Source organism: Brachyistius frenatus, unplaced genomic scaffold (genome assembly GCF_029030835.1).
Source record: "Brachyistius frenatus isolate BFR_SWC_R1_liver_20210118 unplaced genomic scaffold, ASM2903083v1 Contig_224, whole genome shotgun sequence".
NCBI lineage: Eukaryota > Metazoa > Chordata > Actinopteri > Embiotocidae > Brachyistius > Brachyistius frenatus.
Window position 1 is genome coordinate 278,685 of NW_027210823.1, and position 27,956 is coordinate 306,640.

Here is a 27,956-nt window from a genome sequence, read left to right on the forward strand (position 1 = left end):
GAGAAGAAAACTTCCACCATCTTTATTAAACTCTGTTCCAGGCGGTGAGTTCGACCCCTCGGACAGTTTTGCACCTCGTTGACCAACTGCATCTCTAACTCTTAAAAATAGAGGCAGTAGAGAAAATAAGCCATCTGCATATCTTCAGTAGTTTTTCATAAATAGATTCAGCTCCACCTGTCAATCACACCTGTATGTGCACATCATTACATCATCAGCAGCTGTTAGTCTGTCAATCAAACTCTTTAAATGTACAGTGATCAGGCAGAGAGGATAGAAATGCATATTTACATACAGAACAGATACTGTCCAGACTCTGCTCATAAATACTGAAACATCTTAAATACATCTGAACGTTCATCTCTGCTGCTCCTCTGCAGGACCAGAGTCCACTTTATTTCTGACTAACTTTACGGAGAGCAGCCGGTTCAAAGAGACGACAGCTTTGGCTTCTCAGTTTAAAGGGATGCAGGGACTATTTACACATTTGGACTTTCTCAGTGCATAGTTTGAACTCAGCATCACGATTATGTGCAACGAATGAGATCAGGCAGGGGAGAGAAGCAGCAGCAATGAGGGGGGGTGGTGGTGGGGGGGTGTTCCTGCTTTTAAACCACGTGTTCGTTGTGGTCGACCTCTCCTCTGTGTTACTGGAGGAGTCCACTAGGGGGAGCACCAGAGAAACAAGGACACCATTAGAACATCTGATGTAAACCGTAACCATGGAGACAGTCGATCACTTTCATCACACGTAGTTTCATGTGTCCACGGGCGTAACGTTTCCGACTCATTTCCATCATCAGATCATGTTTACGTTGCGTCAGCCGAACACGTGGTTTACAGCAGGTCTATCAGAGCTGGCGTTAACGGAGGATGGATATGGCTTTCTGCAGCTCCTCAGGCTTCTATGTGAGAGTCACATCGAGGTTTTCTCTTCTCGTCTCAGAACAATAAACTATCGGCAACGAGCCCAACCAATCAGAGAGCCCGACCAATCAGAGAGCCCGCCTTAGAAAAGGAGGAGGTCATGATTTAAGGCTTCAAACGTTTCAAAACAACAACTTCCATTCAGAAATGATCAAACAGAATTCAAACTAAAATAATATTTAACAGAAAGTCACCGCTGGAAGTGGAGAACAATATAACCTGTGCCGGTACCTTTACTTTGAAAATCCTCCTGTGTTTCCTGGTGTGACCCGGCCAGAGTTCAGAGGGATACTTTTAGTGTTTGAAGGAAATAAAAACGTGGTATCATCTCTAAATAGTCAATGAAAGCAGATTTTCTAGAGCGCCCCGCTGAGGCACATGAGGATGAGCACGTGGAGCGCCAGCATGTACGCCAGGAACAAGTATCGAGAGCGGGCGCGGCCCGTCAGCAGCCTGGAGAAGTAGAGGCTCCGCCCCCGCAGCCAGCGGCGACACGCCACCATCCCGCCTTTCACCTGCAGGTACAAACATCAACGATCAGACAAAAATACCGTCCAACGTTCACGAGAGAACGAAGACGAGAAGAAGAAACCGTTTCATATAAAGAACACATCTGCTGTCAAAATAAGAGCTTCTGAAATCACATCCATCAACATGAAAACCAAGTTCAGTCTCTTCCAGCTGGAAGTGGAGAAAAGTCCTTTAACATGTTCCTCCTTCCATCTGAACACGGACAATAGAACACGTATGACCTGAACACTGACCTTCCGTGTTATCAGAGGCTGGTTGGGGTTGAGGCTCAGAGCGTCCCACTCCTCCTCCGTCTCCACCTCGATGCTGAAGTCCCGCTGAGCGTCTCTGGACGGACCGGAGACGAAGCTGCTCACATAATATTACACAAGTTAACATAGAACATATAACAACATAGAACATATAACCACATAGAACATATAACAACATAGAACATATAACCACATAGAACATATAACAACATAGAACATAACACCACATAGAACATATAACAACATAGAACATATAACCACATAGAACATAACACCACATAGAACATAACACCACATAGAACATATAACAACATAGAACATAACAACATAGAACATAACAACATAGAACATAACATATAACCACATAGAACATAGAACATATAACAACATAGAGCATAACAACATAGAACATATAACAGAACATAACAACATAACATATAACATGGAACATAACAGAACGTAACAACATAGAACATAACAACATAGAACATATAACAACATAGCACATAACAACATAGAACATATAACAACATAGCACATAACAACATAGAACATATAACAACATAGCACATATAACAACATAGAACATAACAACATAGAACATATAACATAACATAGAACATATAACAACATGGAACATATAACAACATAGAACATATAACATAACATAGAACATATAACAACATAGAACATATAACAACATAGAACATAACAACATAGAACATATAACATAACATAGAACATATAACAACATGGAACATATAACAACATAGAACATAATAACATAGAACATAACATAACATAGAACATAGAACAACATAGAACAACATAGAACATAACATAAAATACAACATAACATATAACAAAATAACAGTCATATGAAGGTCATAAAGGTCAGATGAAGGACAGATGACAGACAGTTGAAGGTCAGATAAAAGTTAGATGAAGGTCAGTTGAAGGACAGGTGGAGGTCAGATGAAGGTCAGAGACTGCTGTCAGCTCTCACCTCTTCAGTCTGTCCTCAGACACACGCAGAGCCTCCTCCACCGTCTCTCTACGTCCTCTCTCATCTGACAGACTGAGCTCCACCTCCAGCAGCCTTCACACACACACACACACACACACACACACACACACACACACACACACACACACACACACACACACACACACACACACACACACACACTGTTAGAGCTCTCCAGAGAACATTATGAAGCAGGTGAAGACCGGAGGTGTGTGTTGGTCACCTCTCCCTGAGCTGAGTGACCTCAGCAGCCTCCGTCACCATGGCGACGCTGTTCCTCTCCTGCGGCGCCCCGGGGGCCACCTCGGTGTACACTGACCCCTGCTGGTCAGGACGCAGCATTACAGGTCATTTTAAAGAAGGAGACACAACACAAACAGATTTATTTCTGTCAGTCAAACACAGATGGAATAATAACAGTAGTGAAAAGCTTTAAAGAAGCAGGTTAAATAAAGTTGATGAAACAATAAGGACATAAAATCTGCTGATACCACAGAACCAACGGGGGGGGGGGGGGGGGGGGGGGGGGGGGGGGGGGGGGGGGGGGGGGGGGGGGGGGGGGGGGGGGGGGGGGGGGGGGGGGGGGGGGGGGGGGGGGGGGGGGGGGGGGGGGGGGGGGGGGGGGGGGGGGGGGGGGGGGGGGGGGGGGGGGGGGGGGGGGGGGGGGGGGGGGGGGGGGGGGGGGGGGGGGGGGGGGGGGGGGGGGGGGGGGGGGGGGGGGGGGGGGGGGGGGGGGGGGGGGGGGGGGGGGGGGGTGTGCAGGACGTCTCACCTGGACCTGTCCTTGGACCTGTCCCTCCAGCCAGTGGTAGCGGTCCTGGGTGTCCCTCAGGGTTTGGGAAACAGCCCTCAGCTGAGCAGCAACCGCAGCTTTCTCCTCCACTGCCTGCTGCAGCTGTGAGGTGGTGAGGATGAGGAGGAGGAGGAGGATTCAGCATCCATTTCTTTACTGTCAGTGAAATGTTGTATTTTTGGACGCTGCCGTGTTTCCTACCTTGGCGCCGAGCTGCTGGAAGTTGTGATCCCGTTGTTGGATCTCGTCCAGGCAGCGCTGCAGGTCTCTGTGGAGCTGCATCCTCTCCGCCTCCTGCAGGCCTCTCTCACCTGCTGCACCAACCGCCTCCTGCTGAGAGCACGGAAATAACAGTCCTGTTACACATCTAACATCTAACACACAAAGCGACAAACTGTTGAAAATGACTGATTTGTAGTTATTAGCATGAAGATAAATGTGAACTTAAATGATCATGAAGCCTACAGGAGACACAGAAGGAGGATTGAGAGGTTGAACTTACTTCCAGCGACAGGAGGTCCGTCCTCTCTGGGACACACCTGGAACACAAACAGCTTTAGTTCAGACAGACGAGCGTTGGTTGAAGGTTACTACAGTCGTTGTTGTTATTGTACAGGAGAAACATTTGTATTTTTGTGGAGGGCGACACTGAGACACTTCGTACAAACTGACCTGTTTGCCAACCAGGTGGAAGGAAGTCAACCTCCCAACCACGAGACAGCGAGTGTTTAATGGTTCCATATTTCACTTTATTTGGGTTCTATTTTCAGCTTGTTTAACGTTTTAATGACTATTTTTTAATGTTTATTAAAACACTGTTCTTAATTGTTTTTAAATGTCCTTTTCTTCTGCCTTATTTTTTGATGCTTTGAAGGACTTTGAAGTGCCTTGTTGAAATGTGCTCGACAAAGAAACTTGCCTTGAAACCTAATCAGAAGATATTTTTCTAGTTTTAAGAACAAAAATCCATTTCAGAATACTGATATTAACGACGCACTCTTCTGATTGGCTGATTATATTCTGAGTGACACACTCCCAGGCCAATCACGGGGCTTCTTTGCTATTGTAGATCGCTGGTCCGGATACGTTGCTTGTATTCACTCAGCCACTCCGAAGGGCAAACCAATCAGCAACCAGCTTTGGTGGTTAAATGCGTTTGTCCCGCCCCTCCTTCACTGTGATTGGGCAGCTGGTTACAAAGTGAATGTGACCAGTGGAAACAAACCCTGAATGCTCAGCACCTCGTTATGTTGCTGGAATAAAAACTATTAATGCTCAGGGTTGGTACGGCCGTCTGGTTGCAGCGGTGTCGGCTGACTGGCCCACGATCTACACCCAACGACGGCGAACGATTCCCTGTGGAGCTAGAAGCAGATATTTACACCGTTGCAAGGCAACACCGTTACGAAGACAAACTCTACGTAACTGAAACGACAACATATCAGCTGAACATCCAACCAAACATGAACCTCCATGACCTCTGACCTTTCTGGAAACGTCAGCAAACACACAACTGGTGAATTGGAGCCTGATAGATGCAGAGTTGTGACGTGGCGACGACCACTAGAAGGCGCCGTTCATACGAACTCTCCTCTGAACACAACCGGTCCAGATCTGCTGCTGTTACCTCACATCTGCTGGTTCTTCCTGGTTGCCACCGACTTCTTTGTGAACTGTTTGTTGGAGTTTGTCCGTCTTCTGCCTCGTCACCTGCAATGAGATCCACGATGAGATCAACCACCAGGGTATAAAATACATTCTCTCAAAACACCAACACACGACTGAACAGCAGAACATCTCAGCAAACAGAACCACCATGCACGTCCAAGCGATGATGTTCAGAACAAACCGCAGCCTGCATGCTGTTTGTGAAAGAACCACGACGGAGAATGGAGGTGCAAGCGACAGCCAAACTGAAACGACAGCCGATGACTGGACTTACCGGCCCGTCCGTCTCACTGGGGACGCCACTGACTCCGCCTCCTTTAGTGACGGCCCCCGGGCTCGACCCCTGCCTGGACTCGACTGCCCGTTTGGCCCCGGCCAGCTCGTCCAGCATTCGGTCGCGGTCGTTCTGGAGGCTGGCCATGGACCTGGAGAACGCCGCCAGCTGCTTGCTGTACATGTTGTTCTCCAGCGTGACCTTCTCCAGCTGCCTCTCCTTCTCCGACGCGGCCGCCGACAGCTCGTCCAGCAGCCGGTTCAGCTCCGCCGGGGCGTCTTCGCTCTCCAGTGCTTTCATCTTCTGGAGGAGGACGTCCCTCTCCTTGGCGAACGCGGCCAGGTCGGAGGTGGCGTCCTGCAGACTGCGTTCCACCTTGTTCAACGCTGCCCGAGTGTCTCGGAGCTCCTGGTCGTATCGGTTGCGGAGCACCTTGAAGTCCTGGATGAGCTGGTCCCGGTCGTTCTGCAGCGCCGCCATGGCTCGGCACAGAGACTCGTTCTGAGCCTTCACGTCTTTGCTCTGCGACGCAGCCTCCGATACCTGCTGCTCCGTCTCCAGCAGGTCTTTAGCGAGCTCTGCCAGCCGCTGATCGGCCGCCTCCCGCTCCGTCCTCATCTGTTCCACCTCGCGCTCGAAGGCGTCCAGCTCGCCGTTGTACTTGTCCTCGGCTTCGGACAGCTTTTTGTCCGTTTCGCTCTCGAGCAGCTGCATTTTGTCCTGGAGCTCGTCGGCGGAGACTCTCTGAGAGAGCAGTTTCTGCTGGAGGTCGTTGCACTCGGCTGCTTTGGCCGCCACGGCTTCCTGCAGGTCACAGATCACTTTGCCCTCATCGGTCGTGGCTCTTTCTTTCCTCTGAGTCGACACCTCAGCCTCCAGTTGGGACACCCGAGCTTTGAGTCTGGAGTTTTCTCCGTTCAACGTGCTGCTCGTCTCCTCTTCCTTCTGCAGCTCCAGCCGAGACTCTCTGTGCTGCTTCTCTGCTGCAGCTTTTTGGTGTTCGAGGTTCTTGATGACGTCCTGCTGCTTCTTCAGCAGCACCTTCAGCTGGTTGTCCTTCAGGGACAGCACCTGGTTCAAGTCCTCCCGGTAGCGGACCAGCTGAGCCCTGAGCATGGCGTTCTCTGAGTTGAGATCGTCCATCTGGTGTAGGAGCTTCCTTATTTCGTGTTTAAGGCCTTTGGTTGCACCTCCTTCCCCATCAGGAGAGCCCTCTCTGCCCTTCAACCCCAGCTGGCTCTTGGCCTCCAGTATCCTGTACTCTGACATCAGCCGCTCCCGCTCGCTCTGCAGAGACACCATGGAGTTCTTGAAGGACTCCATCTTGGCCGCCATCTGCTCCTTCTCCTGGACCGATCTGCTGAGGTTAATCTGCAGACCTTTCACCTTGACCTCCAGTCCTCTCAGCTCTTTGTCGGCCTTTTCCCGCTGGTAGCGTAGCGACGTGAGCCTGTCCTCGTAAACGGACACCTGGGAGCGGTAGTTAGCCTGGAGCTGCTCCAGGTATCCGGACATTTGTCCATCTTTGCAGGACAGCAGGGACGAGATCTCGGCATCTTTGTTCTGAAGGAGCGTTTTGAGCTGCAGAGAGATTCCCTCCTGCTTCTCAAAGTCAGCTTGAAGTTTGTCGTTGTGGGACCGCAGGAGGAAGAGCTGAGCGTCGGCGTTCATCTTCTCCAGCTGCTGCAGACGCAGCTGCAGCCGAGACGTCACGTCGTCTTTGTCGGCGAGCTGTCGGTGCAGTGTGTTTTTATCTCGCTCTGTTCTCTCCACCCGGGCGCCGAGCTCCTTCACCTGCAGCGTCAGGAGCTCGGCGGTCTCGCTGAGCTCGGCGTTGCCGGCGCTCATGACAAACAGCTGCCTCTGCTGCGCGGCGGCAGCCACCGAGTACTCGTTCAGCGTCCTCTCCAGCCGCGACTTGCTGACCCGCAGGTCGCTCACCTCTTTGTCTTTGACTCTCATGTCCTCCAGGAAGCGTTTGATGATGAAGCCCTGCTCCAGGAGCTGCGTGTCCTTCTCGTGTAAGGTCCTCTGGTACAGGTCGGTCCAACGGCGGGTAGCCTCGGCCCCGTGAGCGGTGGAGGACACGGCGGACAGCTTGGCCTCGGTGGTCTCGGCGGTCCTCTTCAGAGTGTTTATCTGAAGGTGCTGAGAGTCCAGCTGCTGCCTCAGCTCGTCTGCTCTCCGGCTCTCTTCATCCTTCAGCTCCTTCAGGTCTTCGACCTGCTGCTGTAACTGACTCTCCCTGTAAGAGTTCATCTGCGGTTCCTGTACGGTTTGAGGTGCTTTGGTTTCCTCCACGGTGTGATTCTGCAGCGCCGCTTGGAGGGCCAGCTGGTCTCTCTCGGACCGAACCGTCTCCATCTTCTCTTCGGCCTCCTTCAGGAGATTCTTGTGTGTCGCCAGCTCGTCTTCCACTCGTTCACTCGTCTCCTCTAAAGCCGACATCCTCTCGGAGCTTTTCTTCAGATCTCTCTCCAGGTTGTGGCGGGCCGACTGCGAGCTCTTCAGAGATGTCTCCAGGTCCAGGATCAGCTCCTGGTACCTGATGCAGTTCTGCTGCAGCTGGTTGATCTCCTGGTGTTTCTCTCTGAGCAGCTCCTGCAGCTCTTTCTTCACGTTCTTGGAGCCCTCGTTGCCTCTCCGAACCGTCCGGAGTTTGTCCTCCAGCTCTCTGACCAGCTTCAGCTGCTCGCGCTCTTTCTCCTGACGCACCCGGTCGTTGGTCTCCTCGCTGGCTGCGAGCCGAGCGGACAGCTGCGTGTTCTGGTTCTGCAGAACACTCACCGACTCGGTCAGTTCGTCCATTCTCTCAGAGTTCTTGAGGATCACGGTTTCCAAATATTCGTTTTCGTTCTTGGCTTTGTCTGAAGCCTCCTGGACGTTTTCCAGCTCCTCCTGCAGGAGAGACTTGTCGTCCTCCAGGATTCTCACCTTCTCGTTCAGACTGACCGTCTCCTGTCGGTGTCGGTTGATGAAGTCTTTCAGCTCTTCCACGGCCTCGTCTTTCTTTCCCAGCTGTACTTCGTGATCGTTCTGGATCTCCTCCATCCTCACCGACAGATTTTGCTTCTCCTTCTGTGACAGGTTGTTGATTTCCAACTGAGCTCCCAGTTCTGTTGTCTGGGCTTTGATCTGAGCCGTCAGAGAGTTATTGAGACGGAGAGCTTCATCCAGTTTGATCTGCATGTTGTTTGTGTACGTATTTGATTCCAAGTCCTTCTTTTCCAGCAAACAGCTGGCCTCTCTGAGCCTCTCTGCCAGCTGGCTGTTATGCTCCTGCGTCTCGGAGAGCGTCACCCTGAGGACCTCCGAAGACTCCTTCAGTCGGCAGGTCTCAGCCTCCAGGCGCTGGTTTCTGTCCCGTAGCTCCAGCATCGCCTTTTCGTGGTTTCCATCGAGCTCAGTCAGCTCTTTTCTGATTTCCTCATTCTGTTCCTCCAGCTCTTCGATCTTCAGACGCTTCTCTTTGGCGTATTTCTGCATCCTCTCTTTCATTTTGTTATTTTCCTCCTCCGTCTCTCGAGCCGTCGTCTCCAGACTCTCCATCTCCGTCTCCTGCTTGTGTATCTGTCGGAGCGCCTCCTGCCGCTCTCTCTTGGCGCCCTCTAGGAGCTGCCTCATCTTATCCATCTCACTGCTGACGTTTTCGTAAGCCTGTAGAAGAGACTCGTACTCCTGCCTCAGCTCGGCGTGCTCTGACTTCCACTTGGACAGCTCCTCGGTCTGAGAGTCTTTGAGGGACTCCAGCTGGCAGGAGAAGGCTTGTTTCTGCTGCGTGATGTTTTCGATGGTCATTTTGAGACTCTCACAGGCTGCAGACAGACTTCGGTTGTCATTCAGGATGCGATCGACTTCGCTGCTGAGCTTCTCTTTCTCCTTGGTGACAGATGACACGCAGATTTCCAGCTGCGTATTCTGCTGTTTCAGCTTCACCATCGACGACTCCAGAGCAGAAAACTTTTCTACTTCCTCTTTGAGCGCTGCGTTTTCCTTCAGGAGCTCCTTCCTGGAAACTAAAGCAGCCTGCAGCTTCCTGGTGAGGAGGGCAGCTCTGCTTTGGCTGTCCCGATCGTTCCCTCCACCGCCTTCCTCTCTGGATCTCTGCAGCTCATCGGTGTCTGTTCTCATCTTCTCAACGACGACCTGGTGCATTTTAGTCTGCTGCTGCCACTGCAGCTCCAGTGCAGCAATCAGCTCTTGTTTGTCTGAAAGTTGAGCCTGAGAAACGGACAAGGCCTCGTCTTTCTCCTTCAGCTTCTCATCCAAGGTTTTGCATGAAAAACAATCTTCCTGTTTGATGCGGGTTTCAGACGTGTTCTCACGCAGCTGCTGAGCTGCTTCCTGCGCCTCCTTCAGCTGCCGGCTCAGAGAGGTCACCTGGTCTCTGAGGTCGTCCATTAATCCCACAGACGTTTCTTTCTCCCGCTGTAACAACTCTAAAGTCTTTTGTATGTCGCCAGCATGCCGCCGAGCTTCCTCCAGCTCCTCGCTGAGAATACGTTTGTCCTCCTCCAGCTGCTGCGTCTCTGCTGATGTCTTCTGGATGCTCTCCAGCTCCAGCTGCTTTTCTGCCAATAAAATCTGATGCTCCTCCTGGTTTGCATGCTTCAGTTGGTCCAGAGCAGACTGAGAGATGTTCAACTGTCTCTCCTGACTGATTAATGCTTCATTCTCCTGTTGGGTCTTCAGCTCAGCATCTCTGATGGTTTCCTGATATTTCTGAACTTCTTCGGTTCTCTCTTTTGCTTCAGCCTGAGCTTCCTCCAAGTCCTTCTCCACCAGGTGCAGCTTTGATTTCAGATCTTCAGCTTGTCGCTCCAGGACCACCAGAGCTTGGTTTTTACCCGCCGCGTCCAGAGAGACGCTCTCCAGCCGGGATGTGAGCGTGTCCAGCTCCGACTGCAGGTGAGACAGAGAATGACACTGGTTCTCCTTCTCAGCCAGAGACACCTTCAGAGCCTGCAGGGTTTCATCCCTCTCGTCTACCAGCTGTCTCAGAGTCTCCACTTCGCCCACATAAGACAGGGAGTGTTGACGGAGGTCCTCCAGCTCCCTGATCTTCTCGTCGAAGTCCAGCTGGACGGCGTTGAGCTCGTTGGTCTGCTGGCAGCGCTGCTCCAGCAGGGCCTTGTAGTCGTCCTTCAGCTCGCCCAGCTCTCGACTTAACTTCTCTTCTCTTTCCTGAGCCTTCCTCATGGTGTCCCTGCGAGCCAGCAGAGCAGCCTGAGCCTTCTTCTGCAGCGCCGCCTTCTCCAGCTTCATCTGTGCCATCTCATTCTCTAACTGCACGGCGCTCGAAGCGGAAGACGACTTCTTCAGCTCGTCTTTCCACGTCTTCATTTCAATCTGCATCTCTTCTACTTTCTGCATCAAAGCTTCTTGTGTTGCCGTGGCGTCGGCCTGCAGCTGCTCCACGATGACGTCCTTCTCACCGAGCGTCTGCAGCGTTTCTGTCAGACGCTCTTCTGTCTCCTTCAACGAGCTTTCTAAACGCTGTGTTTCTGTCTGCAGCTGCTCCATCAGGCGTCCACTCTCCGCTCTGACTTCAACAAGCTCTGCGTCTTTCTCCACAAGTTTCTCTTCCAGCAGAGAAACTTGTTCTCCAAATGTTTTGGCCTGGTTCGTGACCTGATCCTGCAGAAGGGAAACCTCAGTTTTATCGTGTGCACTTTCTTCTTTTTGCTTCTCCAACTCCTCAATTCTTTTCAGCAGGTCTTTCCTGACAACCAGAGCAGCCTGAAGCTTCTTCTTCACTGCGTCTTTTTCTTTGGACACTTTGTTCAGCTCACTCCGCAGATTTTTCTTCTCCTTCGTCAGCTCCAGCTTCTCTTCTCCAGAGCGTGACATCACTTCCTGTAGCTGCCGAGTGGTCTCCTCCTGTCTCTCCATCCAGGTTCTGCTCTCCTGCTTCGTGTTCTGTAAGTACTCCAACAGACAACTCTTCTCCTCTCCCAGTTTCATCCTCTCGCTGGAGGCCGACTCCATCACCTGGGCGATAGAAGCATCTTTATCCTTCAGCTGCTGACTCAGTCCAGCCAGCAAGTCCTTCTGCTGACCGATCTGGATGTTCATGCAGCCAATCTGTTCCTCTTTAGTCTGCAGCTCGGCGCTCAGACCAGCCTGGAGGAGCTCTACGGTCTGTTGTGACCTCTGACCTTCATGGAGAGTTTTATCCAGCTCCTGTTTCAGAGCGTCGACCTCCGACTGATTTCGTTCCTCCAACAGTTGGATCATCTCCTGTAAAGAGGCTTCTTCTACAGGCAGTTGTCCTTCTATACGTTTTTTTAATTGGTCTTTAGCAGCTCTTACAGCCTGCTGCAGCGCCTGATTCTCCGCCTCCTTCTCCTGGATGGACTCCAACACCCTCTCCAGCTGGACCCTGGACGCCGACGCCGACGCCGACGCCTCGATCTCTTTAGCGCCCAGCTGATCCGACCCCCGCCTGATGGCGGAGGAAGCTTCTGCCAGCTTCTCCTGCAAACTGTCCAGGTCCTGTTTCAGAGCATGAACTTTCACATCTTTAGACTTCATCTCACCTTCAACACTCTTTAACTGTTCTGCCAGCAGGTTCCTGTCCTGCTTCTCTCTGTCCAGCACCAGCAGCCACTCCCTCTCAGAGTCCTGCAGGACCTGCTCTATCTTCTCCACGCTCTCTCTCAACTCACACACCTCCTGCTGTTTGGCACTGACCTGTTCATGGAGGCTCTGCTTCTCCTGGCTCATGCTGCTGGACCTCTGCTCCATCTGAGCCTGCGACGCCTTCACCTGACGCTGCCTTCTCTCCAGCTCCTCCTTCTCTGCCTGCACCTTTCTAAGCTGGTCCTGTAGGTGCGCGTTCTGCTGTCGGTGCACCGCCTCCTTCGACCTCACCCCCTCGTGCAGCCTCTGGTTCTGCTCCTCTAGCTTCTGGATCTCAGAGAGCAGCTGGCTGCCGTGTTTGGCCTGAGCCGTGTACTGGCTGTTGATGGCGTGGAGGGCCATCTCCCTCTGCTCCAGGTTCTCCGTCAGCGCGTCCATCTGGGCGGCGACCTGCAGCTGTTGTGATTTGAGTCTTTCTGTCTCGAGCGTCAGCAGAGACACGCTGGCCTGATGAGACGACAGAGCTTCTTCTTTCTCCTTCGACAGACTCCGGTTGAGGGTGTCGGTGTTCTCCAGTTGGAGGCGGATCGCAGATAACTCTTCTCTCAGGGTTTCTACAGTCGTCTTCGTTGCCCGATGTCCGTTATTAGAGTCGGACAGCTCGTCTGTCCTCTGAGACAGCTGCCGTCTCACCTCCTGCAGCTCCTCTAAGTTCACAGCGAACTTCTCTCTCAGGTTGTTGAAGGCGCTCTGCGTCTCTGCTGCCGACCGTCTGAGCATCTCGGACTCGGAGGACAGAGACTGGACCTGAGTCTGCAGCCGGGACGCCGACTCGGTGCTTTCCGTGAACCGGTCCTTGAACAGCAGCGCCTCCTCGGCTCGTCTCTGCAGAGACTCGGTCTGCTCCTCCAGGGCTCGGCGGAGGTCTCCCGCCTCCGCCGTCTGGACCTGGAGGCTGTCGGTGAGCTTGCTGACCGCCTCTTCCAGGTGAGACGTCTGCTCCTTCAGGCTCTCGCACTCGGCCTCTTTGGTTTGTAGGTGTGAGCTGAGGTTGTGGACAGCAGCGGAGGATTCAAGGCTCGACTGTTCCTTCTCCTGCAGAGTGTTTTTCAGCGTGGACGACTCTGCCGTGAGTTTACAGACGGACTCTCGGAGCAGTAAAACTTGCTCCTCTTTCTCCTCCATCTTCCTGCTGAGCTGCTGGATGGAGATCTCCTGCCGCTGCAGGGTTTCCTGTCTCCCCTGCTGAAGACTCTCCCTCTCTGCGGCTGCCGCTCGGACACCGTCCACCTCTCTGTGAGCTTCTGAGAGCTCTGTAAGTGTTCTCTGGAGCTCCGTCTCCAGCCGTGTGTTCTGCTCACTCAGAGCTGCGATGCTGTCGTTTAAATGGAGGATCTCTGCAGTCGTTTTCTGCCCTGAGGCCTTCAGCTTGGTGACCTCGGCCTCCATCTGTGCAGCGCTCTGGTTCATGGCCCCCAGCTGGCTGCTGAGAGACACCACCGATTCGTTGCGTTTGTCCAGCTCCTCTTTGTGCCTCTGAAACTCTGTCCTCACCTCTTTCAGAGCCTCCTCTCTCTGCTCCGTCTGCTGCCGCGCCTCCGAACACGCTCTCTGGAGGGACTCCGCCTCTTTCCGGAGGGACTCTGCCTCTCTCTGCGTCTCAGACAGCAGGTCTTTGTGCAGCAGGACCTCCTGCTGATGAACAGCAGCCTCCTCCGTTCTCTGCTGCAGCGCCTCCTTTAGAACCACCCCCTGCTGCTGTAGCGTGGACACGGTGTCCTGCAGCTGGACCAGCTGGTTCTGCTGAGTCTGTAACTGAGACCTCAGATCTAAACCGCTCTGCTCTCGGCTGTTCAAGGCTGCGCTGAGCTGCCCGACCTGCTGCTGGAAGCTCTGCAGCTGCTCCTCCTTCTCTTTCAGGAGACCTTCAGTTCTTCGCTGACTGTCTGAAGTCTGAACTTGGAGGGCAAAATATTTCTCCTGCAGTAGATTTCTGTCAGCGGTGAGTCCAGACACCTCCTCCTGCAGGAGGAGCTTCTCTTGTGTGAGCTGTGCGTCCAGGTCAGCCAGCTCCTCTCCTTTAGACTCACGGGCCGCCTGAAGCTGTCGGTTCTCCTCCCTCAGAGCCTCCATGTGTCTCTTTAAGCCGTCCGACTTCGTTTCCCTCTGCTGGGCTTCAGCCTCCATGTTCCTGCCAACCTCCTCCAGGCTGAGGATCTGCTCCCTCAGAGCCTCCTCGCTCTTCTTGGCGTGGTTCAGCTGGTCTTGGTGTTTCTGCTTGGTGTTTCTCAGCTGCTCCTCTCTCTCCTCCAGCTGCTTCCTGAGTCGGGAGCGTTTCTCCTCCAGTGTTTCCACCTTGGCCTGCAGCTCGGAGGTGATGCTCCTCTGGGTTGTGACCTCCCTCTGGAGCTCCTCCTGCTTCTGTTTCAGCATGTCCTCCTTCTCCCTGCTCTCAGACTGCAGCTGCGTCAGCTCCTCCTCCCTCCTCCTGAGGAGCTGCTTCAGGTCACTACATTCATTTGTCTTGTCCAACAGCATCTGAGAGTTGGAGTGAGTGCTCTGCTCCAGGACTTTCTTCAACTCCTCCCTTCCAACCGTCAGCTCCTGGTTCTCCTTTTCTAGCGCTTCAACCACTTTGCTGTTTTCTGACTGCTGTGTTTCCATCACAGATATTTGATCCTGTAGGGATATGATGCTTTTCACCCACTCAGCCGCCTCCTCTTCCAGCTTCTCCTTTTCTGCTGTGAGGAGGTGCAGTTGTTTCTCCAGCTCCTCCTTCAGTTTCTCCTTCTCTGCTGTGAAGAGGTGCAGTTGTTTCTCCAGCTCCTCCTTCAGTTTCTCCTTCTCTGCTGTGAAGAGGTGCAGTTGTTTCTCCAGCTCCTCCTTCAGTTTCTCCTTTTCTGCTGTGAGGAGGTGCAGTTGTTTCTCCAGCTCCTCCTTCAGTTTCTCCTTTTCTGCTGTGAGGAGGTGCAGTTGTTTCTCCAGCTCCTCCTTCAGTTTCTCCTTCTCTGCTGTGAAGAGGTGCAGTTGTTTCTCCAGCTCCTCCTTCAGTTTCTCCTTCTCTGCTGTGAAGAGGTGCAGTTGTTTCTCCAGCTCCTCCTTCAGTTTCTCCTTTTCTGCTGTGAGGAGGTGCAGTTGTTTCTCCAGCTCCTCCTTCAGCTTCTCCTTCTCTGCTGTGAGGAGGTGCAGTTGTTTCTCCAGCTCCTCCTTCAGCTTCTGCTGCTTCTCGCTCTTCGTGTTTTTCAGGAGGTTCTTGAGTTTGGAGATGTTTTCAGACTGTTTCTTATTGTCCCGCCTCTCGTCCTCCACCTGTTTCTCCAGCGTTGCTATGGTTTCCAGTTTCTGCTGTTTGCTGCTCTCCTGCTCCTCCAGCTGTCTGGACAGAGTCTGAACGTCACTCTGGTGTTTCTCCAGCTGAGCCAGCAGATTGTTTCGTTCCTCCTTCAAGGCCTTCAGCTCCATGTCGTACGTCTGCTGTCTCTCTTTCAGCTCCTGCAGCTGGTCGCTGCTGTTCTCCTGCTGCAGCTGAGAGACGAGTGCCTCTGAGTCCTGAATCTTCTGCACAGAGGACATCAGCTGCTCCTTCAGTGAGGAGATGTGTGTGCGGTGGATGACGGTGTGTTTGTGGATCTCCCCTCGGAGCTCCCGGATGGTTCTTTCATCCTCGTCCGCCTGCTTTACGAGTCGCTCCGCCTCAGACGCTCCGGACTCTCTGTCCTCTCGGGCTCGGTTTAGCTCCGCCTCCTGCAGCTTCCCCACCAGCTCGGTGATCTTTCCGTTCAGGGCCTGCTGGTCTGAGGTCTGGGAGTCTCTGATGATGCTGGCCTCCTGTTCAGCTTTACTGAGAGCGTCTTCCACCCGGACCAGACTCTCCTCTTTCAGTCTGATCTCCTGCTTCAGCACCGTCACCTGCTCCGAGTACTCGGCCATGTTGCCGGCCAGGCTGCAGATCTCCCGGTCCTTCTCCTGCACCGCGTCTCTCAAACCGTCGATCTCCCGCTCGCAGCTCTGGAGGTCGTGGATGAGCTGGGCGCGCTCCTCCAGGTGGGCGGAGTTCAGCTTGTCCAGCTCCTCGTTGGTCTGGTCGAGGTCGGTTTGTAACGTTTCCACGGTGACTTCTTGTTTTTGTGTCTTAGAGAAATGAGATATAAAACCCAACCATGAAACACGGTGTGCAGAGAGCAGCTCATGCAACTCAGCCGATAACTCTCACCTTGTCCTTCAGCACACTCAGTCTCTGCGTCAGGTCCACCACCTCCGCCTTCAGCTCGCAGCACTGCTTCTCTGAGCTGCTGCTCTTCTTGGAGACGTTCTCCAGCTGGAGGGAAGAAGAACCGAATGAATCTCTGCTGAACAGATAGTCAAACCTCTCCGGGACCAAACGCCTCTCTTACGCTGTGCTCCGTCTGCAACAGCTTCTCACTCAGCTCTTTGCTCTGAGCCTCACGCTCACTCAGGGACTCTCGCAGACTGCTGATGAGCTGCAGCTTCTCCGACGTCTTGGCCAGTGTGTTCTCCTTCTCGAGGAGGGAGCTCTCCAGACACTCCTGAGTGTCACTGAGTCTGAAGCACAAAAAACAGGATCAGCTGCAACATTTAACACTTATAAGATGAAGAGATCAATAAGCAGGACAGAACAAAGTCTTCAACACGCCGCTCACAGAGTGTTGAAAACAGGCGAGACACTTGAGGACAGATGAAACTAATCAGGGGGCGAGGCCAACAATCATACAAAGGACAGGAAGTCACTTCCAATCCAACATGTGGTGTTGACTGACCCTCTGATCTGCTCGTTGAGGCTGCTCACCAGCAGCAGATGCTTCTCTGCGTCTCGGCTCTGTTGAGCTCGGAGGCCGGCGAGCTGACTCAGCAGTTTCTCCGACTCGTTCTGTAGCGGCAGAACAAGCGACATCAATAAACAGATTAAATAACGAGTACGAAATCAGCACGGCACGCAGACGAGGACAGACGGGGAGCACCGTCGGAGGTGACGAGGAGAACAGACGTGTGATGTACGACACCCGGTGAGTCTTTGTGCTTCATGTGATTGGACACGCGTGTCCGAGGTTAAACAAACACACCACACCTGTTAGCCGTCACACACGTACATGAGCGAGCCAACACACCTGGGAGACCCGACACGGACGCTCATCTTCATCTACATCAAACGTCACCTGTGTTAGAAGGGTCGGTTACAACATCCCATCCTTCGGGGAAACATGCACTTCATGGTTCTACTCATCAGGAGGTCACTTCAGCTTCACAGTGAGAATGTTTGCCGGTTCTGAGCCGGCCCGGCCCGGCTCGGTGCCGCTGCGCTCACCTGGAGGGCCTCGATGCGGGCCTGCAGCTGCAGCCGGTCCTCCAGGCCCTGGCAGCGCTCCTCCAGGCTCAGGATCTGCTCCTGCAGCTGGTTCCTCTCCAGCTCCAGCTCCTCCACCACCGACCGCAGCCCATCTGGAAGCAGCGGGTCGGACGGTCAGCGCCGAGGACGTCAGGGGACGCCCACAAATACAGTTTACAGGATCAACTCAACATCAACGGATTTTACACTCACCACTCTCACTTTTACTATACTAAATATTAGATTTTCATTTCAATGTGAATTCAAAGTTTATGGATCCATCCAACCCTGAAGATGGTGATCTATTGTTACAGCTCCAGTGCTTTTGTCTCCCCCTTCTGGTGGTGAAAGTCATTACAAACATGCTTCCATCATTGTGTCTGTCTTTACTGTTGAGGCTGTGAAACGGGATAAATGGTGGATAAATGTAAATCTGTGAAATGACTCGTTTGACTATCAGAATTTAAAACATTCGATCAGATAACTTTTGAAAACCTAGAAGAAGCGATGAATTGAATTATTTTATCTCCAATCAGGTTGTCAGAGGGCTAAACTGGAGGTTTTGGTGGAGCATGCTCAGTTTGCAGCGGAAAGGTGCTACCTGACAGATTAATCAGGTGGTGATGGAGTCAATCAGCACTCGAGTTTAACGGACACACGTTAAGCTTTTATTAACCTCTCTCCTCATGAACACACAACGATGGACCTGAACAGCTGATCACAACCTCAAACCACCCGAGGGCTCAAACCTGGAACTGTTTTTAGATTAAGATGGTTAAGTCTGGCTTGTTTGCTGAATTTTAAAAATACAAAAACCTCACAATATTTCACCATGTCAACAGATCTGAAGTCTGTTTGGTAGTTGTTTAAATAAACTACTTTAAAACAAGGCTCCGGCTGCCACAATTAATCCTACTTCAAAATGCAGAGTAGATTTCTTATCGGCCTTGTCTCATTAAAAAGATCTTCATCAAAAGACAGTGTGTGAAATGCAGATCGTAACAGATAACGGTTTAACTTCAAAAACACAAAAATTACATCAGTTAGTTTTACATTTTAATCACAACTCTCCAATTAGAATTAAAATGTTTATGTTTTTACTTTGTTTTTATTTCTATGTATTTTTTATTTCGATCATTTCTGATGTAATCTTTGGTTTTATGACGAGCAGCAGCTGATAAATGATTAAAAAAAAAGGAGCAGAGCGTGCAAACGATAAAATAAAAACCCCAAAACTTACCACAGATGGGGAACATCGTGCATTCACACCATCTCACAACCCCCCAACACCCGCCAGCTCCACCAGCATGCACAAACACTGTAAACTGATGAGGATGATGGTTCAATGTGTCACTCTGGCAGGTGTCAATCATCCCAGAGGGAGTTTGAGCACGTTGGGGAGCAGCTTGAGTTCAGCCGGCTGTACACAGATGAGAGCAGGCTGAACCCAGTGGGTCCCAACCGGGCCGCACATGATCCAGTTCAAATACTGTAATGTTAGGATGAAAACTTAAAAGACAAAACCAACCAGCAGCCACGGTCCAATACTCAGGAACATAAGTTTGGAGTGTTAAAAACACAAAATAACCCAAAGACTTCTGGTTTCCCAGAGCCGAGTGCAGGTGAGCGTGTGCATGCTGGTGAAACCTGTCCGGCGGCTCTCACACCTGTATCAGGAGAACTGTACTCGGGCCACCAACCTCCCATGTTCTCTCCCTCCATCGGGGTCGTGCTCTCCGAGGTGCTGCGAGGGTCCTGGAAGGAGGCCTGGCCGTCGAACTCAAAGTCCTCCTGCAAGGAGGAGAAAACTCATCACCTCCAAGGAACCCTGGGACATGTTGGGAAGACGAAACCAACGAGGTGCAACGGACAGCGGCAGGCAGAAGGACTGCGTTTCAACAAAACCTGTTGGAAACCTGACGATACTACGTCCCGCCCACCGATAGCTGTAACCTGACTGCACCACAGGCCTGTCAATCAAACAGACACGCCCCCAAAAACAGGTCTTCTTGAATCTTCTTTTCTAATGAATGAGGGATTATTTTCAGATGGACCTCCAGAAAACTAATAAGAAGGAGTGACTTTAGCTAACAACACCGAGATAACTGATGGACACATTTTATTCACTTTGGATTTGATGAGAGAAGTTGAATGGGAGTCTATGGAGCCGGAGGCTTTTTGGAGCCGACCTCTAGTGGCACTCGCTGGTATTGCAGCAACGAACAGCTTTATTTGATGTCGTCGACTGTTCCACCCTTTGGGCAAAAGTCTCTGGGCTCAAACACCGTTTTTAACTCCGTTATGAGATTGGTGTCCATCTTCCAAACTCTCATTAAGCCAGCAAAAGAGTCTATTTTACAAAATGCTGAATTATTCCTTTAAAAATTGTCCCCAATCAGCATTAGCATCATTCCAATAAATATCTTGTGGCCCTCGGTGGTATTGCACTTTAAGGTACTACCTGGAAACTACGTCCATTTGTATACAGTCTGTGATTTGACCTGAATTTGTTACATGATTTGATCAGAATTTAATTATTTTATGCAGCAAAAATTAACAAGCTTTTGTATATAAAGGCAGCTTGGTTGGATTTACATTGTGCATTTGGTATATTTTTTTTTAAATTTCTAAACTGTAAAAGCTCCACTATAAAAACCATAAAACACGTGAAGGCATGCTGGTGTAACCACAGTAACATCCACCTACCTGCAGGCTTCGCTGGGCCGGCGCTGCCAGCTTCTTGGCCCTGAGCGGGCCGAGCCCCCGAGCTTGAGCCAGCTCCTCCTCCAACTCCTGCTGCCGAGTGGCCAGTGCTGGATCGGAGCAGCCAGGAAAGAACCAGTCATCCTCAATCAGTTTTGTGCCACAGGGAGAGGGGAAGGTTGGTTTGGATCGGAGGATGTGTTTATGATGGGATGGCAGGATGGGGATGAAGTGGACAGAAATATGGCAGGATGATGGGAGGAGATATATTTTGGAAAGACACGATGAAAGAGATGAAGAGGAGAGAAGAGAGATGTGAATGCTGCTGGTGGTTTTGGTGACGAAGGAAGATGAGGCACTTTGAACACCACATATATACTTTATAACACGGAGAACACTTTAATCCACAGAGACGAGACACCGAAGGACGGACAAACAGGAAGTTACTCAAACAGAGGGGATGTTTGCACTCCTGCATCATTCAGGTCAGAGGCGTGCACACCTGTTCTGCATAGCGAGGGAAAACAGCATTCACATATGTGGTAGACGGGGAGAGGAAGGAGAGAGCCCAGTTTATAATGAGTCACATCTGAAGCCAATGTTTCATCTCTGCGTCTTCAGGAGAGGGACCAGACGGTTATTTAGAGACACTTTTACTCAGATTGTCATTTAGCAGCTCAGGATGCAAAGCAGGACAAAGTCTGATTAGAACATAACGTGTTCCCATCTGTTTTGTGACAACAGGCTGATTATAATGTGGGGGTGAGGGTGGGGTGGTGGGTGGCAGCTCAAAGCAAAGGGTGGGGCAGAAAAAGAGAGTTTAGTGTGTGAAGCTGTGGTCAGTGCAGGTTTAGAGAATAAGCAGGGTTAAGCTAAGATAGTCATACTGGACCTTTAAGCTACACTGACCACAGCAGCAGGATCATACGAGGTCCGATCAATAAGTTCAGAGTGTTCCTGAACGCAGCACGGTGCTGGACACTGAGCAGGAGGACCAATAAGTACAGAGTGTTCCTGAACGCAGCACGGTGCTGGACACTGAGCAGGAGGACCAATAAGTACAGAGTGTTCCTGAACAGTCAACAGAGTCTCCGGCGAAGAAGCGACGAGCCGGGCGAGGTGTTCTGATGACATCACGTTTCAAGAGGGGCGGAGCTTCACCGTCCCAGACCGAAGAAGGCGTCAGGTTAGGAGACACCAGGTGGGTTTTCTTTGTGTCACCGTGAATTGGTCCCCCAGAGTCAGACTGTCAACACCGAGTTCCACCGGGACCTTCTGAGGTTCTGTTCTGGTTCCGACTTCTTTTCTGCTTCGTAGTCTTCAGGTCCGTCTGGGTTTGGTACTTCCTGTTTGATTTGGAAATGACTCACCTCTTGTTATCTGTCTTTGTTTCACTTCCTGTCCTTTGTATGAATGTTGGCCCCGCCCCCTGATTAGTTTCACCTGTCCCTCGTATTTAGTCTGTGCTCTTCCCTCTTTGTCACTTTGCAGCAGTTGGGATCAGAGTATCGTTGCCCGTTGGATGTACGAGGTACGGCAGCCAGATTTAAACCAGCTTGTTTTTTTGTGGAATATCAGGAACCGTCTCTGAACTTTGTGATCGAAGCTCGTATGTGAAGGAAGTAAGAAGAGGAAAACGTGCGTATTATTCATGAAGCCAAAACAGTTAGCCCTCTACTGTAGCATCCAATGGTTGTTGAGCCCACAAAGGTCGAACATTTGATCCCATTAGTGAGAAGCATTGAGCTGATTCATAAAGTGAGATCATAACGTGGACGGTAATTACATTTTTAACATGAAGGGAAACGAATATGTTTTCCCCCAAAATAATGAGAAAATCTAAAGCCAAAGATGTTGCTGTCTTTAAAACTAACTGTCCTTCTAAGAAAAGGCTTTCGATAGAAATATAACAGAGTACCGAACAGGGTAAACAACCAGTAGCTCCGCCCCAGAGATCTGATTGGTCAACTGAACATTTGGAACAAATCATCATCACACCCTGCTCATCACTTCAAATATCACTCGTTGGGAATATATAATTAGAATTTCATATAATATCCCAAATAAAGTTGTTTTCACTTGTTCTTGACTTTTTTGACAGACTTGGATTTTAAAAGTATACGTCTGTTTTCTCAGATTTATTTTTTACACTGAGGAGAAAGTCTCCACTTCAGCAGCACGTAAACGCACCAAACTTTCCAGTTTTACTCCCAGCTGTGTCCTGAAGGTTTTACAGCGGGGTTTGTTCACATATCATCCAAAGCTGGATTTATATCATAATTTATTCCAAACTTTTTTGCAAAAATATATTTTTATGACTCAACAGTATTTTCTGATTTATTGAGTGATTAAAAGTCCACTCCGTGAAAGTCTTTGATTTGTATACGTCAACAAATAAAACAAGCCAGTTTGAACCAGGCTTTACCCAAACCTATTAGCACACATTTAATTAGATAATACCTGCATTTGCATGTTAAAAAAATAATTGTAATACAATTTTTTTTTGTCTTACTGTAAGTAATCAACTGGAGAAGTTCCATGGTGATATCTATCAGTTGGAGTTTTAACCCAGTTAACCTGTTGTGTCCTCTTTAATGATGAAGACTCTTTGTGTGATGTTTAATACTGTGTGTATGTCTGCTGTCAGCCTGTCCTCAATGTGAACTCTTCGTTGGTGTAAGTCTGATCGTCCCACCAAATGCAAACAACACTGTTGGGTTTAGTCCAATGTTAATGCCTCTAAAATATTGAAGTCCTGCCACATTAAAGAAGAACCGGCAGGACAGAAGAAAAGAAAAAGGGGTAAAGGAGAGGAAGAACACAGGAGAGGTGAAGAAAAGAACAAGGACATGTCAGACTGTAAATGCAGCGTGTCACTGCAGCGCCTGCAGCTCGGCCCAGCAGACGCTCAACATGGGGAGCTGCAGGCGCTGCAGTGGGCAGCTGCAGTCAGGTGTGAAGGGGGAGGAGCCTGCATGCACAAAACTGATGGGAAACTGTTCTGTATGGCTGCTCCCATCCCTGGAGCAGGGGCTGGAGAGGGACAGTGTGTGTGGGGGGGGTGGAGGTCCACGAGATGGGAGGCAGCACAGAGGGAACCCAACCTCCCCGATGACAACAGGAAATAAAGAGAAGAAGGTTCAGTCAGACAAACAGGGCAGAACATCCAAATATCTCTATTACCGAGAGCGACAACGTCAGCTCACATTTACACAGAAGCTGGAGAGGCCGCAGAGACAGAACATTTAAATCATGACACGAAACACTAAATCATGACACGAAACACTGAACACTAAATCATGACACGAAACACTAAATCATGACACGAAACACTGAACACTAAATCATGACACGAAACACTAAATCATGACACGAAACACTGAACACTAAATCATGACACGAAACACTAAATCATGACACGAAACACTAAATCATGACACGAAACACTAAATCATGACACGAAACACTAAACACTAAATCATGACACGAAACACTAAATCATGACACGAAACACTAAACACGAAATCATGACACGAAACACTAAATCATGACACAAAACACTAAATCATGACACAAAACACTAAATCATGACACGAAACACTAAATCATGACACGAAACACTAAATCATGACACGAAACACTAAATCATGACACAAAACACTAAATCATGACACGAAACACTAAATCATGACACGAAACACTAAACACGAAATCATGACACGAAACACTAAATCATGACACAAAACACTAAATCATGACACAAAACACTAAATCATGACACGAAACACTAAATCATGACACTAAATACTAAATCATGACATAAAACACTAAATCATGACACTAAATACTAAATCATGACACTAAATACTAAATCATTACACAAAACACTAAATCATGACACTAAATACTAAATCATTACACAAAACACTAAATCATGACACTAAATACTAAATCATTACACAAAACACTAAATCATGACACAAAACACTAAATCATGACACGAAACACGAAATTGTGTGCACAATGTGGCATTACGTTCCCACGTTTTAATGAATTAGTTCTCACGTTTGATCTAATTCTTGCCCACGAGATAAGTTTATATAGCGACAGCACAGCTCAACAGTGTTTCTCCTCTCAGCATGAAGTATACCTGCTTCAACTGTCAGCTGACCAACTATAAAGTCAACAACATCCTCAAAGTTAGCATGTTGCTAACGATGTAATCCACAAGCTCTCAATATCGTTATTGCCTTTTACGAACAATAATCCTTTGCATCCCTTTGCACTAAACATGCCCAGCTGCTGCAGCTTCATGTTACCGTGACAACAAGACAGACACACACACACAGTGACACAACGCTGCCACCACGTGGTCAAAGTGGAAATGACAACATTTCCCCCATCATCCTGTTACTAAAGGAAACTAAAGCCATGTGGGTCCTGATCGTTTTATCATTTACTATTTCGATAAAAACATTGTTTTTATCATTTCTAAAACATGAAATATAAACTATTTCAGATTTTAAACCTTTGGCTTTAATTTGAGATGATTGCATTTCCCCTCATGTTCACCATCAGTATTAAAAAAAATCAACATCAGCAACAACTAAAAGGGGAGAAGCATTCAAACAGGTGTTAAAGATCCAAACACACTGATGCTGGTCTGGTTCTGATGGGCTGAAGCTCAGAGAGGGAAACGTTCACATGTTCAGTGATGTATTCTGGTATTTATGAACAGGGAGGTTTTTAATCCACTTCAGGAAATGTTTGATAAATGTGTGTGAGGATTTGAGAGCATGTCAGTGTGTGTACATTAAATACGACACAGTCTAAACACCAGACCAGGCTCCTCCCTGACCTCTGACCTCTGTAGTCCCGCCCCTTTAGTTTCCCCCGTCACCCCCCTGCAGCAGCGGTCTTACCCTCTCTCTCCTCGTCCATGTGGCTGATGCGGAGCACCATGGCAGCCTTCTCCTCCCGGGCCCGGTCCCTGGCGCTGACCGCCTCGGCCACCATCTCCTGCCACTCCAGGACGTGACTCTGGGCGTCGTCAGCGCTGCCCGACTCACTGGCCTGGGGTCAGAGGTCATGTTAGAGAGCGTCAGACGTACACAGACATCAGGAGGTGGTGGAGAACATCTGGACTCGGACCTGAGATGCCGCCCTCTTGGTGACCTGCTCCAGGTCGGCCTGCAGCGTCCTCTGCTGCTCCTCGTACACCACCAGCTTCTCCTCCAGCATCCCTGACAGCAGACATCACACCTCGTCACACACTTCACTGGGACTTCAGTGTGTTTCAACAGAGAAGAAGCAGCAGGTTTTTATTTCAGTACCGTTCTGTGCTCTCAGCTCCTCGTACTGCTCCACCCTCCACAGGTTCTCCTCCCTCTCCTCCTCCAGAGCCGTGATCTGACTCCTCAGGGCATTCAGGTCCGGAGGAGCGACTCCGGCCTGAACACAACATCAACAGCTTTAAATCTGCATCTTCAGAACAAACTGCTGCTAAACATCAGAGTTTCTTGTAATTGTCTTTAATAAAGTGATGAGAAGATGAACATGTTTCCCATCTGAATGAAATCTAATGATGTGTGATGTACACAGCTGACCTGGCTCTTCTTCAGCTCCTCCTCCAGCTGTCTGATCCGAGACTTAGACCACGCTTTCATCTTCAGGAACTTGGCCTCCGATCGGCTGGCTTCCTCTGATTTCTGTTTAGTTTGAGCTGAAAGAAATGAAGAGTGACTGTCACAAATCTCTATATCTTTATTATTCTTTTTAGAAATTGTAGAATTTGTCTTTATCTTACTTGTAAAATGCGTGAAATTTGTATTTAAAAATGAATAAATGCACAAATCTTATGTTAAAACTACAGCTTAGATCACATCACCTGGTTTTTGTTAAATGTGATTAAAAATGTTGTGGATGTTTAAAAAAAAAAATACAAATGTTTGCCTGCATTGAGTAATAAAATATGTTTTAAAACAATCATTAAAAATGCAATGTTACATTTCTGTGAAAGCCAAATTTAAGTCTCTGCTTTAGTGAATAATTTCAGTTTAAAGTTCCCTTCCTACAGAATAATGAACATGAAGCAGCAACCTTCCAGCTCGGCGATCCTCTGGACGGAGGATGAGTCCCCGACCCCGTTTCCACTCCCTGATACCTCCTGACAGGCAGGTGGCGCTGCTGCTCCCCTCAGCTCCTCCAGCTGCCCCAGGAGGTCCTGCTGGGTTTGGTCCATCTGCGCTTGGTGCTGCTCGGTGATGCGCCGGACCTCCGCCTGCTGCTTCTCCATCAGGTCTCGGAGCTGCGCTCGCATCACATGCTTCTCGGCCTCCATCTTGGATTCGAGGCTTTCTCGCTCCACCTGCAGTCGCTGCAGACGCTCAGAGAGCTCCTGTGGAGAGAGGAGGCACTCAGGTCAGATATACATAGCACATACGTGTTACATACGTGTTATATGCATGTTACATACATGTTACATGTATGTTACATGCGTTGCTTACATGTTATGTTACACAAGTGTTATATATGTATTACACATGTGTTACATACGTGTCATATACATGTTATATGTATGTTAGGGGGGGCAGAGTGGCATTGGAACTCAAAGACCACTGAACAACGAGGGAGAACGTTGATCCTGAATAAAAACATTTAGAAGCAGTGAAACATGTTCCATTGATACAGAAGGATAACAAACAGTTATTACATCACAAATTAGTCTACAAAACTGTTCTATTATTAGAAGACCAGGTCGAAACCTGGTGTATAAAAACTGTATAAAACACAAGAGGACTTTTAATTTAAAACATGGGCTTTTAATTTGAAGTTGCAACATTTGGCCGACCAATGGTGTAACTTTCCTAGTGAATACAGTCTGTTAACTCGGCTCGTATTAGCGTTGGAACAGCCACTCTGAAGGGAGGACCAATCAGAGACCAGCGTCGGAGGTTAACTGTGTTTGTCCTGCCCCTACTGTTCTGTGATTGGACGGCTGTTGATGATCGTAACTCTTGGTGAACTTTCGTTGACTTGAAAAAAAATCACCAAACAGAATAAACAGTCAGCTCCTCGTCAAGCTGCTGTTCATTAAAACCTCTTTAATAAATATTCTGTACTCTATGAACACTTTGTTGGACACGGTCGGTCGTCTCAGCGGTGGAAGAGTGTCGGCTGGTTTCAGAGCATGCTGATTGGTTAAATGAGGTGCGTGCTGACCTTTATCTGCTGGTCCCTGCCGTCCACCTCCCCCTGGAGGACATCGATCACCTGAGTCTTACCCAGCAGCACCTCTTCCTTCTCATGCAGCTTCTGTTTGAGAGCCTTCAGGAGCTGAGGAGGAGGAGGAGGAGGAGAAGGAGACGTCACATAAACAACATGAGACCCTGATGACCTGCAGCCCATCATCTCTCCATCACCTGCTCTATGTCGGCTCTGGCGTCCGATTTGGCCGCCAGCTTGAAGAGCTCCTGCTCGTGCATGTGGTTGATCTCCGTCAGCTGGTTGTCCTTCTGCATCAGGATGTCTTTGAACGTCTGGATCTGAAAAACACCATCAGCTGTAAATCTGCTGATGAACACAGGATCCTGCTGGGTTAGAGTTAGAGTTAGGGCATCATGCTGGGTTAGAGTTAGAGGACCTACGTTCTGCTTGTACATGCTCTCCTTCTGGCCATACTGCTGCTTCTCTGAGACCAGCAGCTCCTTCAGGCTCTCCGTCTGCTCCTGCAGGAGGCTGTAGCGCTCCTCCGACTCGCCCACCTTCTTGGTCAGACTCTGCACTAGCAGCTGCAGCTCCGCCAACGCTCCTCCTTCCTCCTCCTCCTCCACCTGAGCAGGGACAGATTAAACGGT

At 49.7% G+C, this 27,956-nt stretch overlaps 1 protein-coding gene across 4 annotated transcripts; it reads right to left on the reverse strand.

The window, feature by feature from the left end:
- LOC138633509 (golgin subfamily B member 1-like) lies at positions 1-27,858 on the reverse strand. 4 transcript variants are annotated; one of them, XM_069719763.1, is made up of 24 exons: positions 27,747-27,858; positions 27,522-27,644; positions 27,322-27,435; positions 26,200-26,497; positions 25,707-25,822; positions 25,434-25,551; positions 25,252-25,343; positions 25,023-25,173; positions 20,104-20,210; positions 19,098-19,188; positions 17,377-17,510; positions 17,180-17,227; positions 16,832-16,941; positions 16,448-16,616; positions 16,267-16,371; positions 5,472-16,184; positions 5,157-5,239; positions 4,032-4,068; positions 3,731-3,862; positions 3,509-3,631; positions 2,960-3,060; positions 2,716-2,808; positions 1,692-1,806; positions 1-1,442 (listed from the first exon to the last, which is right to left on the reverse strand). In XM_069719763.1, the coding sequence occupies exons 1-24, from the start codon at positions 27,759-27,761 to the stop codon at positions 1,284-1,286; spliced, it is 13,347 nt and encodes a 4,448-aa protein (XP_069575864.1). In that variant the 5' UTR covers positions 27,762-27,858; the 3' UTR covers positions 1-1,283. The 4 variants fall into 4 exon arrangements, with proteins under 4 accessions (XP_069575864.1, XP_069575863.1, XP_069575862.1 ...); XM_069719762.1 differs by having other exon boundaries at positions 2,960-3,057; positions 19,065-19,188; XM_069719761.1 differs by having other exon boundaries at positions 19,065-19,188.
- Positions 27,859-27,956: the final 98 nt, after the last annotated feature.